Source organism: Myxine glutinosa, chromosome 13, assembly GCF_964187855.1.
Source record: "Myxine glutinosa chromosome 13, kmMyxGlut1.1, whole genome shotgun sequence".
In the NCBI taxonomy this organism is placed as follows: domain Eukaryota; kingdom Metazoa; phylum Chordata; class Myxini; order Myxiniformes; family Myxinidae; genus Myxine; species Myxine glutinosa.
The window spans coordinates 7164986-7180659 of NC_136273.1; the positions used below are offsets into that span (position 1 = coordinate 7164986).

The window sequence follows — 15674 nt, forward strand, 5'->3', positions numbered from 1 at the left end:
TCAAAATCGAAACAGTATTTGTAGAATTTCAACAAAAGCCACATCAATGTTCATATCGGTAACGATATTATTCCATCATGTTTGGAAAAACTGGAAAATTTTGGAACAATATAGCCTATTTTACTCCCAGGGGTCCCAGGAATACCCACCCAAAATATCGTTGCGATTGGTTGAGCCGTTTTTGCGGTACCTTCGAACGGACAGACAGACATTTGGTGAATTATTACTTTCATACAATGCTATTGGAGCATTGTATGAAATCAGTGTTGATGTGGAATACAGCAATTGCCTCGATTTAACTTGTGGAAAAATAAAATTGTGAAATTCCTTCCGTCTGCCATCATTCAGGAGAAGCATATTTCATTACACAAGAAATAAAGATCCAAACAAAGTCAGTTGCGCAATGTTTATTCGGTGACAAATGAAACCAACAAAGCAAAAATCAAACGTTACAAGGCAGTTGAAAATATGCAGATTAGTAATGGAAAGAAAGTGTTACGAAAATGATCCCAACGAAAGTATTTGAAGCACAACATGAAGTGACCAGGTGAAATCACAGATACACAGATTGTGGAGCGCAAAAGGGAATGTTGGAAGAGAAGCAAGCGCAATGGATAATTCATGATGAAAATTCTAATTCAATGAAAACGCACAAGGGAGTGCGCGTCAGCCACACAGACAAGGTGGTTAATGCCTGTAATAACATCAAATGAAGCAACCACAGAGAACCTCACAGCTTGCCACAGTCGGAAATAATAACTTTCTTCTTGGTAGTACCGTCCTCTTTCCCATATTTTTCCATTTTCTCGACTACATCCAAGCCTTCCACAACCTTTCCGAACACGACGTGCTTTTTATTCAACCTGAAGCAAAAGAGGAACAGGACTCAGGTCAGGGGTAAAACTGCAAAAACTCAAAACACGATCTAAACACTTCTCAGAACGTTTCAACAACTGTAAAAGAACAAGATGTTTGCTCACCATTTACCATCACGTTGATGAACATTGAAAAAAAAAAAAAAAACCCAAAAGAAGTACTAACACACCACCAATAGAACTCCTGATGATAATTTCCCATCTCTAATTTAAAAAAAGAAAACAAAAGATAATCGGGGAGAAGAACAGTCATTAAATGATCAATAAAGAACAGAGCGGTAACAGGAAAACAACACTGGAGAATAGGTAATCATTAAATGATCAACTTGATTGAGCGATAAAGGTAAATTAATGTTAAGCAAACAACATTCAACATGAACTATGTTGCCGCCGCCACCACCACCACCACCACAATACTTCTTGGTTAGGTGGAAAACCACTAATGTTGATCCTCATGATAACATTGATGTTTAACCATGGTACGGTTTTACAACATGCCCCGGGACCAGTTATGTTGCGTCTTACCGTTTCATTTTTAGCTCACCTGGAACGAAGTTCAAACAAACAAACAAAAAAAACCTGTTTTGGGGGGCAACCTCCTCCCCTCCCCCAACCCCATATACCTCACCCACCAATTTTTCTTATTCCTTGAACAAACTTTGGTACAGCATGGGGTGGTGAAGGTTGTGATCAAGTTCCATCAAAATTGTGTTCAGGGAAGTTCACAACGAAGTTCAGGTGAGCTTATGCGATGGTGCATCATCCATAAACACTTGCAACTTATCTGAAACCGCTGAAGGGATTGTGACCAAACTTGGCACAAATTATATTTGTTGTGTTGTGACTAAAGTTTGTTCACAGCATTAAACAACAAAATAAAAATTCGGGGTCGACCGGGGTCAAAGTTGATAATGGTTTTTGCTCCTTTTATCCCAGGTACTGTTACTTCTGATCCCTCAGCCCAATCTATTTACCCATCTTCCTCAATCATACACAACATCGTTCCTCCTTCACTCAGAAAAACCTTAAAAACCAACCAACAACAACAACAACATATCAGGGGAACGGGGACGACGACGGAGGGTCATGGGTTGGGGGAGGGAGGGCGGTGCTCAGTTAAACTCGTCTCAGTTACTCATTTCCCTATCCCTTCTTCTCAAGATCCCCAAACTGAATCTTCACTGAATAAAACGTTTCTCTTTAAAACCTCTTCACAACATTCAATTTTTAAAAAACCGTTTAAAAATGCATCATAAAATGCCTAATTCTACTGTTTAACTCCATTGGGAACAACCATTTCATTCTTCTTCATCAAAATCTTCCTTTATCTTTGACAAGGAGTATTTCCAAAAACCTAAACACAGAGTTCATGCAACCTCCTCTTTCAAATTACAGCTGCGAGTCTGTTGGTATAGGTCTCTACCAACTGTGCACACCTTGATTGGGCAATATTTGCCCATTCTTCTGCACAAAACTGTTCAAGCTCAGTCAAGTTGCGTGCGGGGCGTCGATGGACAGCAATCTTCAAGTCATGCAACAGATTTTCCATTGGATTTATGTCGGGGCTCTGACTGGGCCACTCAAGGACATTGATCTTTTTGTTCCTTAGCCACTCCAGTGGAGCTTTGGCTGTGTGGTTCAGGTCATCGTCATGGTGAAAGGTGAACTTCCGTCCAAATGTTTTTGTATTTTGCTCCATCCATTTTCCCTTCTATCCAGACAAGTGCCCCAGTCCCTGCTGACGAGAAACAACCCCATAACATGATGCTGCCACCTCCATGCTTGACAGTAAGGATGGTGTTCTTTGGGTGATGTGCTGTGTTGAGTTTGCTCCAGACGTAACATTTTGCATTTAGGCCAAAAAGTTCCATCTTGGTTTCGTCAGACCACAGAACTTTTTGCCACATGGCTTCAGAATCTGCAGAGTGGTCTTTTGCATACCTCAAACAGGACTCCAGGTGGGCTATTTTGAGTAATGGCTTCCTTCTTGCTACCCTACAGGCCAGACTTGTGGGGTGGTTGAAATATTGTCACATTCACACAGTCTGCCATAAAGGCCTGTATCTCTTACACAGTTGCCATTGGCCTCTTTGATCATTCTCCTCCTTGCTTGGTCATCCAGTTTGGAGGAACGGCCTGATCTAGGCAGGGTCGTGGTGGCACCAAACACCTTCCACTTCTTAATGATCGGCTTGACTGTGCTCCAAGGGATATTCAAGACCTTTGAAACATTTTTATACCCATCCCTTGATCCGTGCATTTCCACAACTTTATCTCAGAGATCTTTTGAAAGCTCCTTGGTGCTCATGGTTGAGTCTTTGCTGTGAAATGCACCACCCAGCAGAGGAAACCTACAGGAACAGCCGATTTTATTCTGAAATAATCATAATCACTACAATATAACAGTTGGAGACCAATTAACTTGGTGTGTGATTTTGAAGGTGACTGGTTACACCTGAGCTAATTTACAATTGCTATTATAAGGGGGGTGGACACTTATCCAAACAAGATAATCTAGTTTTGTATTTTTAAATAATTTTCTGAAATTTGTACAATTTATTTTTCACTTGGAAGTTGTGGGTTGCGATGTGTAAATAAAGGTGTTAAAGTCTGATTTAATGCAATTTGATTCCAGGCTATAAAGTAACAAAAGGTGAAAATTTTGAAAGGGGGTGTAGACTTTCTATAGGCACTGTACGTATAATATATAAATAAAGAAAAATATTTAAATTTAGAGCTAATATTATCTTGGCCTTGTACACAGAATGAGAGGGTTGAGGCCGCAACTTCAGCGAAGTTTACTTTTTAAACCGATATTAAATTTTTTTGATGGAATAAAATTAGCAGGCAGAAAGATAAAGATAATTGAAAGGGAATGTTTTGGTGACTTGCGTGAATTGAAAGGGAATGTTTTGGTGAGTTGCGTGATGCAGACCTGCATTTACGGTGTCAAAACGGTGGCACTGACAGGCAACAGAGGTTGCAGGTGTGCAATAATTACTGGGCCAGCATGGATTGCAGAAGTGAAGAAGGTGGATAAAAGGAGGATGGATGAACTGAGGGAGGAGATTAGTGTGCCGATAAGCTTGATGATGACATTGGTAAAAAGATGGCTGAAATGGGCTGGAGGAAGAGAAAGGCAAAGAGTGGATCGGTTGAGCGAGCAAGGTGGGAGGAAACGAGGTACATCGTGGTCGAGATGGGAAACATGTGAGGAATGATACCAATAAAGAGGGGGACGGGGGTTAGAGAGTGGAGATAGTTGGCCGAGGACAGCTGAAAGTGGGTGGAGGAGTATCTTGGGCAAGGCAGGGCAAAAGCTTGGTGCAATTGCACCTCACACCTTATAAAGGGAAGAGGAGGAGGACGAGGGATAAAAGCAATAAATCATCTTATTTGTTCAATCCATCGTTATCATTTTCTGAAGGAACCAATTGGACAACGGCTGCAGATATGACTGATTGGTGATTACAATCTGGAACAAAACATTGTACCAATCTTTAAAGCCTTGACATCCATCTTTTACGAGCGCAAAACGAGGCTGTGCGTTATGATAACGTCATCGCTTCGGTGCTCTTTTGTCATATATTAATTTTTAAATCAGACAAATTTTTGTTGTGGTTTGGATGCAATACCCAAGAGAGAATATCGTTTCCTTCAGTTGAAATCATTGCAATTGCTTCAGTCGTTATTGTGCTCGGCACGGTGACATTTGTCAACAATTCTGTGGATGAACAAAGCGGTGATTTTGTGACGTCGCTGTGGCGTATCCTTAGGCTATGAGCCAGACCCTCAAATTTTCGACATTATGCTCAATCAGAGGGAGGATGGCTAACAGTTATTTTTGGCAAGGCCAGGGACCCTAGTGCTGAAACAAATGTGATAGCAGTGTGAAACTCTTAGCCGTATCTGTGTTATCATCACATTTGTCAGACCACCCCAATAACGCTTTCGGTAATTTTTCCGCCTAAGATTTAGGGGGTAGGGTTCGTTTTGGGGCTTTCAAATAATATCTCCTATATGTATCAGTTAGTGTTGTATACCAGGTGAAAGGTAATTGAATTATCTTTCACATGATGTATAGAAAGTGCCTGTGTGATATATAGTAACCTCTTTATGATCATTAAAACATAATTATTTCCGCCAACCCTCAAAAATTTATCACAAAATCCCCAATGAAAACAAAATTAGGCAAAAATTCAGTTTGGCGGATATTAAATGAATTTTTGAATTTGAGAAACACAGTATGATTAAAGTCAAATTTGGGCCTTAAATCTCATACACCTTGATAAAGATGAGAAAATCCAATATACAGTAGTTGCTGTAACCATGACCTAAAATCCATAAATGTATATCTTTCCGCTCTTATGATATATTGATTTACATTTTACGATTTTTGACCGACAGCATGTATATAGTTTGTATACCATTATTGGTCTAAAAATAGTATATATAATATTGGGATGTCAGCCATATATAGGCCAAAAAGTACTGAAATTGGTGTCAGAAATGTCTAATTCTAAAAATATGAAGGCATTATGACCAAACTATGTGGTGTTCTTGAATATACCACAGACGTATGATGCATGTGATGATTAACCTACTCCATGTATATGTATGTATCCTGATGTACCCTAACTTGGCGAGATAATTTACATCATATTCATGCAAACGTTTTTAGTCTTGTAGTGTTGTATGGTTCTCTTATATTACCAGCTATACATAAAGTAAACCAAAGGAAAACAACGTACTTTCTATTTAAGCAACATATATTTATAGACATTATACCATAAAGTACACGAGTTATCAATTCAGCGTACACCATATTTGTTACACATATGTACATGATCTTTCTCCATACAGTTCTACAATTCAGAAGTTATCCTCGTCATCGTCGTCGTCTTCTTCATCGTCTTCTGCCGAACTGTCATCACTCTCACCATACACTCTCTGGTTGTCACATGTGGTGAGTTTGCACATGTCTGTGCACTTCAAACCACTGGCCATGCAGACACACATGGGTAGTGTGCATCTTTTCGAACAGGTGCATGCCAGTAAATCCAGAACCGCCTGTGGTGCGGGCTGTCCTTGCATCCAGTCGACTGCCAGCTGCACACGACCATCCTGGGTATCCCAGTGCCATCCTTTCCCGATTGGACTCGGTACTGCTGGATCCATCTTGAGACTCCTCTTCCAAATAGCGGCTTGATAGTTGGCTCGCTGTGCATGTTTGGTTAAGCAGTCTTTGCACGGAGGTAGCTGGTGACTGTCGATCTCTCCCCTCTTGGCACAGAACAGGTGATATCTCAAGTCATTCACCTTCACTGTCCCCGACTTCAGTGCGTACATGAGACAAGTGAAGTTCTCCAATTTATCCATCAGTTCCTCACTGACGTCCCAGTCCTCTCCCAGCTGTGTACATGCATCCTGCACATCTTTGTTGGTTCTGATGAGTTTTAGTGCAGTCAGTTTTCCTCGTCCAGCGAACGTGCTGACTGTGTCGCATCCGGTATAGGCATGCATTCCAATTAGGGCCTGACATACATTTGTGCCGACTGACTTTCCTATTTTCCCTATGTCTAGGATTTTAGCCCTTGCTTTGGTGCCACATTTCTGAAACAACTTGGCATGAATCTTGGTATGAAATGCCAAGCCAATGACAAGTACGTCGGTGTCATCTGAGCTAATAAGCACAGACTGGTATCCATGTGCGGCAGCATGGGCAGCATGCAAGAACAGACGACCATCTGCTTCCTCGTGTGTGCTTTCCAGGGCCACTACTTCTTGGCTAGCATCAGATGTGATCTGATAACACTCGTCATCGCATGTTACAAAGAGAACCTTTCCCTGTAGGCGTCTGATGTACTCTGGTTTCTTCCACTCTTCGACCAGGAACATGATAAGACTTGACTTGTTCCCAACATAGCTGAGAAACTTGCGCCATTACCTTACAATTTGAGATGCCGTGATGTTTTTCAGCTCAAGTCCAAGTTCTTCCCCCCTGGTTAACCGTTCGCTGTTTTTGATGGAAGTCTCCTTGTAGGTGTCAAAGACGACATCGATCCTCTGGCTACTGCATCCATCGTTCAGGGCCATGGATAGGACAATCATGGCCACTTCGGCAAATGTAGTTTGATCACCTGCCACCTTCTGTATAAGGAGCATCCCGTCAATAATTGTTGCCGAATTGTCGGGTATCCTTTCAGCCGGGGTCACAGTCCTTTGCAAGGCCGTGGCTAGGGCAGCTTTGTTGGTTTTCCGTAGAAGGCCTTTGGGTGTTGCCAGGGCCCATGGCAAGGGACCTAGAGGATGAGATAGCACCTCTGCCATGTGCCATCACGATAATTCTACCAAATAGAGCTCTGTCTGCTTGAAGAATTACTGCCCTGCCATTGCTTCTGCATTCCTTCTTCTTAGTGAGGTTGCTGAAAGTCTTCAGCTTGTTCAGTTGCAAAGGGTCGTGGAATTTCTTGATTGGTGGGTTGCTCTCAAGTCGCTCAATCTTGAAGTTTGTGTCGCACTTGTGTCCGACTTCCCATGCTTTCTCCAGATCCTTGGCAATATTTGGAGGGGCTGCGCGTGCGGTGGAAATACTGATGAGAGAGCTGGCCATAGTGAATGGGTTCACCCAACTCTGGATCAGAGTTATCAGTGATGATACAGCGTCCTCATCTTTCTTGACCCGTGTTTGCTGCAGATCCGCGTGTTGTACATGTGTGTTGCTCACATTCACTATTTCCCTCATCTGGCAGAGAAACGCACTCCTGTGTTCGGATGTGACATAGTAGCGCTTCACTGCTCCAGATTTCAAGTTGAACCTGGTAGTGCCAAGTTCAACTACACTACACTTCAGTGTAGTCAGATTCGTTTGTGGCGGCCGTGTTTCTGTCATGTGCATCTTTAGTGCTTGGTCTCGTGTAACTTCTGTAGCAAGAGAAATGGTATCGTGCTTCAGCTGCCACAATGTCTCTACTTGTGGCAGCCATGATTTTCGTGTCACATTTACGCACGGCACTGTTTCGCAGTGTTTCATCTGCTCTCAGATCAACAGCCTTGCTCAACTTTTCACGGGATGACGTTCCCTTGCACCACTTGGTCTTTCCACAGAATATACAATCCGGTTCATAGATGCGTGATTCCGAAGATGCCTTCTGGCTTGTCTCTTGCTCGCTGAACATGTTGCAGCAGCATCGTCAGTTAAATTGGATTCAGCTTTTCGTTTCAGTGCTTCCAAATCTCGCTTCATGGTGAACACGCTCCTGCACTGCCTGTGGTAGAATACTCGGGGAATCTCCTTCTCTGGCAGCGACTGAGCAAGGTCGAGAATGGGTGCATGGTTCCGTATTTTGGCCGCATCCAGCAATGTAGTCCACGAATCGAATGTTTGAGGGCTTATGAGCGGATCTTCTGGTTTGACATCTAACGATAGCTTATGAATGATACAAACGTCCTTGGGAACTTTCTGAGTGATCGCAATCTCCATTGCAAGTATTTGTTCAATTGTCTATCTGCGGTACACTCTGTTTCACCACCACCAATATCACCACCACCGTCTCACCTGGAAAGACACATAATATCGAATGAGACCACCACCACCACCACTACTACAAATTAGCATCAGTTGCTATAGTTGCTTAAAAATGTATTCTGCACCAACAAATCTACAAAGAGAAATACATTAGATGTCGTGCACCGCTGTCATGGTTGCAAATCACCTAAAATATAATGAAAATATTGACATTGATGACAACATTCGTATTAGCATGTCTACACATATTGCATTGAATTTCATAGCACATCATGATCATATGTGTGAGGATATTGACTCTAATTATATTGTATGTGTGTCTCAAATCGAAACATACCTTTTACATACCTTTTGATTTTTGCCTATTTTTGATCCTAAAATTGGGGATTTTGTGATGAAGTTTTGAGAGTTGGTGGAAATAATTATGTTTTAATAATCATTATAAAGGGGTTACTATAGATCACACAGGCACTTTCTATACATCATTCGAAAGGTAATTCAATAACCTTTTACCTGATATACCACACTAGCTGATATATACACGTGATATTATTTGAGAGCCAAAAAATAACCCCACCCCCTAAATCTTAAGCGGGAAAAATGACCCGAAAAGCGATAAATGGGTGATCTGACAAATGTGATGATAACACAGATACGACTAAGAGTTTCACACTGCTATCACATTTTTTTCAGCACTAGGGACCTTGGCCTTGCCAAAAATAACTGTTAGCCATCCTCCCTCTGATTGAGCATGGTAGACCCCTCAGCTCATAGCCTACCTAGCGCTAAACTGTATTCTGGTGCATTTTTTCATTTTTGTTCGTTTTGAAAACGTTCAAGAACAAAGATATTGCTTTTAAAAGCTGATGACCAAACTCTATAGTTTTTAAACGTATCATTTTGTACACATTTGAATGGGCGGCCATTTTTTCCCCCCATACCATCCCTACATATGGAGAACTATCGTACTCCATCCTTGGAAAACAAGCAATTCATTGTGTATTGAATCATATACATGTAAGTGTTAACATCACACTACCATATATAGTAATGCCTCAGACACAAGTTTGTAAGACCAGTCTTTTAGGTGCTTCATTCCTGAGACACCAAAACAACTCACTTTGAACCCTGTCACAGGCTTTCCTCCAAATTAAAATCCATAATACAACAAAAGCTCAAACTTACCAAGTGGTATCTTTCAGACAGATGAAGAACTGAGAGCCATTCGTGTTTTTTCCAGAATTCGCCATCGAAAGGGTTCCTGCAAAAACAAAAATACAATAAATAAAAATAACATCACTGAAATGAGGCATGCCTTTCCGTCGCTTCACTGTCGGGTTTCATCACGAGACAACACGTTGTATTTCAAACATTACATGTCTATCTGAGCGTCAATGAGGACGCAAAAGCAAAGTGATATGCGTGAAGAAGGATATTTTACAACATGGAATTGTTGTTGTGCTTATTGTTGGTTTACTCCTCCCAATGTTCTTGGAAACAGTTCTTGCTGTGATACAATAATAAATGTTATTGTTGGAACCAACACATTAAAACTCGAGGTCCCACTTCATCAATTCCGGAAACACGGGCTTTTAAAATAGGAAAGTTTGTGATTGAAGGAACAAATATTTTGCCAAAGTAAATCGATTATCACCTTTCCAATGCCACCATTTATATTATTCTCCGACAGCAGAAACTCTTTAGAATAAAGCTTTACGGATGAAGAAACTTGTTTTTTTTTTATTATACAGATTAACATTCAGCAAGTGCATTATTTTTGAAGTCCTTTTTATTGGCATTAGTGAGCTTTTCACCACATACAAAGCTTTCATCCGCAGCCTGATGGAGTACTGCTCTCCCCTCTGGGCTGGTGCTCCTGCCTCACACCTAGCTCGGCTTCACGCTGTAAAAACAATAGCTTTCAGAATCATTGGAATCTCCCGCGATGAAGCCGACAGCCTTTCACTCGTTCACCGCAGACAGGTTGGTGGACTTTGTCTTCTGCCGTCTCCTCTCCGGCCTTGCTCCCCCTGCTCTGTCTCTGCTTTGTCCCCCAAATATTCCTACAGGTCGCACAAGACCTGCCAGTAACCCTCTTCTGGTGAAACTGCCAAAATCAAGACTCTCTGCTCACCTTCACTCTTTCATTCCTCCTTGCCCCCACTGCTGGAACCAAGTCCCACACTCTCTTCAATCCCACTCCTCCCTCCAGGTCTTCGAAACAGCTGTTCACCACCATCTCTTATCCTGCACCATCCAAAACCTTGATCTTTTCTACCCTCGTTAATACACCCCAAATCAACCTCCTTCAAATTCCGTTTTCTTCTCTGAAAGTCTGAGTAGTGTCCATCTTGTTTATCCTGTGTACTCCGCCCCAGCCCTCTCCCTTCCACAGTTCTCCGATATGCCTGTTCTCTACTGTTATTGTACTTCCCTCTCTCTCCCTCTCTTATATGTTCAATGTGTTAGCTCTTACACAAGCCTCAAATGAATAATGTACACAAATAAATAAATAAATGAAAAATCGGTCAGAGACCGAGGACTTGCCGGAATTTACTTTTTTATCGCCCATTTAGGACAAATATGGCTGCCGAACCACGTGACCGATGACGTCATCAAAACATATTTGATTCCCCATGGAGAGTTCTTTACAATGAGCCATGGCTCATTTTTTCTATTCAGCACTTTCGAATATATGGAGGTGCAAAGTTTTTCGGTTTTTCCAAGATGGCGGCCGAACCACGTGACCTATGACATCATCATTAACATATTTGATTCCCCATGGAGAGTTCTTTACAATGAGCCATGTCTCATTTTTTTTTTTTTTTCTGTTCAGCACTGAGATAGAGGTGCAAAGTTTTTCGGTTTTTCCAAGATAGAGCCGAACCACGTGCCCGATGACGTCATCAATTGGGCACAGTCTATTCCAGGGCGAGACAAATACGTGTGCAAAGTTTGGCGATTCTACGTGCAACGGTGTAGACGTAGTGCTGCAAACAGACAGTCAAACAGACAAACGAACAGATCAACATACTTGCCGGAATCTTTTCCGGCAAGTAATAAAAACCCAAAACATCGGTTCAAATCTCACAAATCCAAGCCTTTATTTTCTGAAAACTGAAAAGGAATTGCGAGTTTGGATCAAATTTCTTCATTTGCTCTATATAATGGGATTCAGACAGACAGGTAAGAATCAAAATGAAGGATCACCCCCACCCTACCAAAAAAAAAAAAAAAACCTTCAATGTTTGCGTGCGCGTCTGTATCTGTGCTTGACTCTGTAATCCATACGTCCGTATCCATCTCTGCTAGTGCATCCCTGTCCGCGTGCATGGCCCCCTGCTTGTCCACTTTACGTTGACGCACGCATACAGAATTTATGCATCATTCAGACCAAAATCACCGAGCAATGACACCTCAATTAGCAATGCCTTATTTTAGTTTTTCTATCCGAGCAGTGATGTACAGTCGGACCCCTCTATTCGCGGGGGATAAGTTAAGGGGGGGGGGGGGGGGGGGGAGATAGCTTCCCCAATCGCGAAAATCCGCAAATAGAGAGGAACAAACCGCAAATAGCGAAGCAAAATTTGCGAATGGTGAGGCAAATCCCAAGAATGTCGGCGATAATCCACGAAGGTCGATGAAAGTCCCAGAAATGGTGAGACAAAACCCGCGAATGTCGACGAAAATCCCGTGAATGTATGCCGCGGCATTGTTTCAATGGGGAAAAGGGGGATACATTATAGGTTCCCAGCAGTTGCTGATTCAGAGGAATTTTTTTTTAAACTTTAAAATGTTTGACCACAAATGCACACGATTACAGTTTCACAAAAAAAAAATATATATATATATATATAACAAAAAAAAAAAATATATATATATATAACAAAAAAAAAAAATAATAATAATAATAATAATAATAATAAATAAACATCAGGTAGCATTTCCAATTTATTGAAGGAATGCGCTTAGTTTATTAAAAGTGCTTAACCACCTTAACCACAATGTACCATGAAATGGAACATCACTGATGGAACATCCCCTGAAGTTTTTTCATAGTGCAACATCTCTGATGATGCTTTACCATAAATTGCAAACTGTAATCGATTTAATGAAGCCTTCGCATTCTAAAATTGGGGAGAGTTGACATCCCGTGAAGCTCGCCTAAACTGTGGCTAAGATTCACGTCCACGAAAGCCATGAAAACGCAAATCACAAAGCAGTGAATGTATGGAACCGTACTGTACTGTATAAGCAGGTCATGCTCGTGGCTTATACAAGATGTTTTTTTGTGTGCATGCAGCTGCTTTATGCATAGTTGGTGAAAGACGTTTTATAAACGCGTCGAGCTAACGGCGCGTTTAATTTTTTTTTTTGCGCCCCTGAAAAAACGGCGAATTTGCAGAACATGGCCGCGAATAGGGAGGAAAAAAACCCCGCGATTTCACGGAACACAGCGGGAAATGGGGGGAAAAAAAACCTGGGAATTTACAGGACATTTTTCCACAAATAGAAAAACATGTCGCATTTTATCAACCGAGAATACGCGGATCCCGCGAATAGCAGGGTCCGACTGCATTTATTATTTACAGCTGCAAGTCTAAATTAAATATTGCTAGTCCAGAGTCCGACCACAACAGACGGTCTAGGGTCTGGGGCCTCAGGGCGGTCCCCAGAGGGTCTCCTGCAAAATGTTGGCTTGACTTTAGCACGCCAACATTTTGGTACTTTTAAGCATAATCTAATTTTAAAAATCAGAATTTGTTTTACCAACACTAATCACGAACACTTTTTGCTCAAACATAACATGAAGTGCATTGCTCTGCACAACACACAAGACTCAGATGTGAGATGTTCCCCGAATACATTGAATTATGTACGAATCAATATGAAACGTCGAAATATCAATATTAAATGCCGAAAATTAAATATCGAGGAGAAGGAAACGGATTGCAAACCCCCCTGCTGTCTTGCAGGGTATGTCTCTTTAGACAAAGGCTAGGTCCACCCACAGCTGATTTTGTGGTGGAGTCAGGAAGGGAATCCAATCTTATGCACCTCTAATTGATAATTAAAATACTTTAAGACCAACCTCGGCCCGCACGGGCCTGGTTATCTTCAACGAAAATCGTCACCAAACACCGGAACCAATGAGATTCGAGCATTTGAAAAAATATTTCTAAAACCAAATCACTCAATGGAGGCCGCCATCGACCGGATGCGGAAGTTTGCATAAAACAATTGCGAAAAAGTTCAATAGGAGTTTGTTTCACCCGTCTTTGTTTGATTCACAATCGAATGCACCTCTAATTTGTAATTAACATACGTTAAGACCAACCTCGTTATCTTCAACGAAAATCGTCACCAAACACCGGAACCAATGAGATTCGAGCATTTGGGAAAATTTTTTTTAAAGCTTATTACGCGTTTCGGAGGGTGAAAACGGCGTCAAATATTCTAAAATTGACGAATTCTTTTTTTAGAAATCTCGCGGCCGTCGGGGATAGTTTTTCACGGCCGGAAATATCCGAAGTTGAGACGGAATTCACCGAATTAATCAAGAAGTAAATTTATCAATTTTAATCTCATCCAGAATGCAAATGGTGTCATTTTGAACGAGGTACGTACCTACTACACCTACCTACTACCAACTACCTAACCTACTGATGCCACGGTGATGGGTAAAATAGTGGCAAGAGGCTTTGGCTTCGCCGGCTCATTGCGGCTTTGCAGTCGGGTACTAGTATTTAATTTATACATACGATGATACGAGTCGCCATTTGCCGTCATCGGCGATCGTAGTTCGATTTTACATTCTGGATTAATTGCGACAAAACGGCCGGCATTTCCCCAAAGATTTTATTATTTTTCCTTATTACCTTCCTTAATTACTATTTAATTTATATACACGCGCAGCACGAGCTGCCACCTGTCACCATCTCCAAACCTGCCGCCATCAAGTGAACTTACGTCGATCATTATGGCTCCCATTGTCGATCACCCAAACCTCCAACAACCACCTCACAATAAGGTGAGTTATTTGGCAATAATACAATACTATTATAATAATAATAATAATAATTCATTTATTTTGTATAGCGCTTTTCCAGAAGCCCAAAGGCGCTTTGACAGAGTGGAAAACATAATGCATAACAATACATGAAAACAACAATTGCAAAAAGACAAGAATCAAGAAAACAAACAGCAGCGATATACGGCATATATATATAAGACAAGAATCAAAAAGACAAGACAAGAATCAATAGGGAAATATTTAAAGCAAAAGGAGGGAGAAGGAGAAGAGATAGTCAGGGGTTAAATGCTGTGGGTTGAATGTTGAATGCAGCGTTGAACAGGTGGGTCTTTAGTGATGTTTTGAATGTGGTGAGTGAGGAGGAGTCTCTGATGGTGTGAGGTAGTGAGTTCCAGAGGGTGGGAGCAGCGATGGAGAAGGCCCTGTCCCCCCAGGATCTGAATTTGGTCCGGATGGAGGGGGTCAGGAGGTTGGTACCAGCAGAGCGGAGGTTGCGGGTGGGAGTGTGTCTGGAGAGGAGGTCAGCCAGGTAGGATGGGGCCAGGTTATGGAGGGCTTTGTATGTCAGGAGGAGGATTTTGTACTGGATTCTCTGGGGGATGGGGAGCCAGTGAAGCTTGTAAAGGACGGGGGTGATGTGGTCACGGGTCCGGGAATGAGTGAGTAGACGGGCAGCGGAGTTCTGAATGTATTGGAGTTTATTGGTGATTTTTGAGGGTGAACCATAGAGGAGGCTATTGCAGTAGTCCAGACGGGAGGTGATGAAGGCGTGGATGAGGGTTTCTGCAGCCGTGGAGGAGAGGGATGAGCGGAGACGGGCAATGTTTTTCAGGTGAAAGAAGGCTGACTTTGTGATCTGTTTAGTGTATTTGTCGAAGGAAAGGGTTTGGTCAAAGATGACGCCAAGATTCCGGATGTGAGGGGAGGTGGATACTGGGATACCGTCGATGTTGAGGGCAAAGTTATGGGTGGATTTTGTGAGCGTTTTTGGGCCAATGATGATTATTTCGGATTTATCACAGTTAAGCTTGAGGAAGTTGATTTGAAGCCAGGATTTTATTTCAGTGATGCAGTTTGTCAGGATAGAGTGGGTGTCGGTGGAGACGGACTTGGTGGAGATGAAAAGCTGGATGTCATCGGCGAAGCAGTGGAATTGGAGACCATGACGGCGGATTAAGTGACCGAGCGGGGACAGGTAAAGGATGAAGAGGAGGGGGCCAAGAACTGAACCTTGGGG

General features: G+C 42.1%; 1 protein-coding gene across 1 annotated transcript in view; it reads right to left on the bottom strand.

Annotated features, from left to right (window-relative positions):
• Window positions 1–392: 392 nt before the first annotated feature.
• Window positions 393–15674, bottom strand: part of LOC137438547 (peptidyl-prolyl cis-trans isomerase) — a 69631-nt gene continuing 54349 nt past the window's right edge. Inside the window, exons 6-7 of the mRNA XM_068133685.2 lie at window positions 9589–9664; window positions 393–863 (exon numbers count right to left, since the gene is read on the bottom strand). Of these exons, the coding sequence (XP_067989786.2) occupies window positions 731–863; window positions 9589–9664 (209 nt within the window). The 3' untranslated portion in view covers window positions 393–730. The remainder of the gene's footprint in view (window positions 864–9588; window positions 9665–15674) is intronic.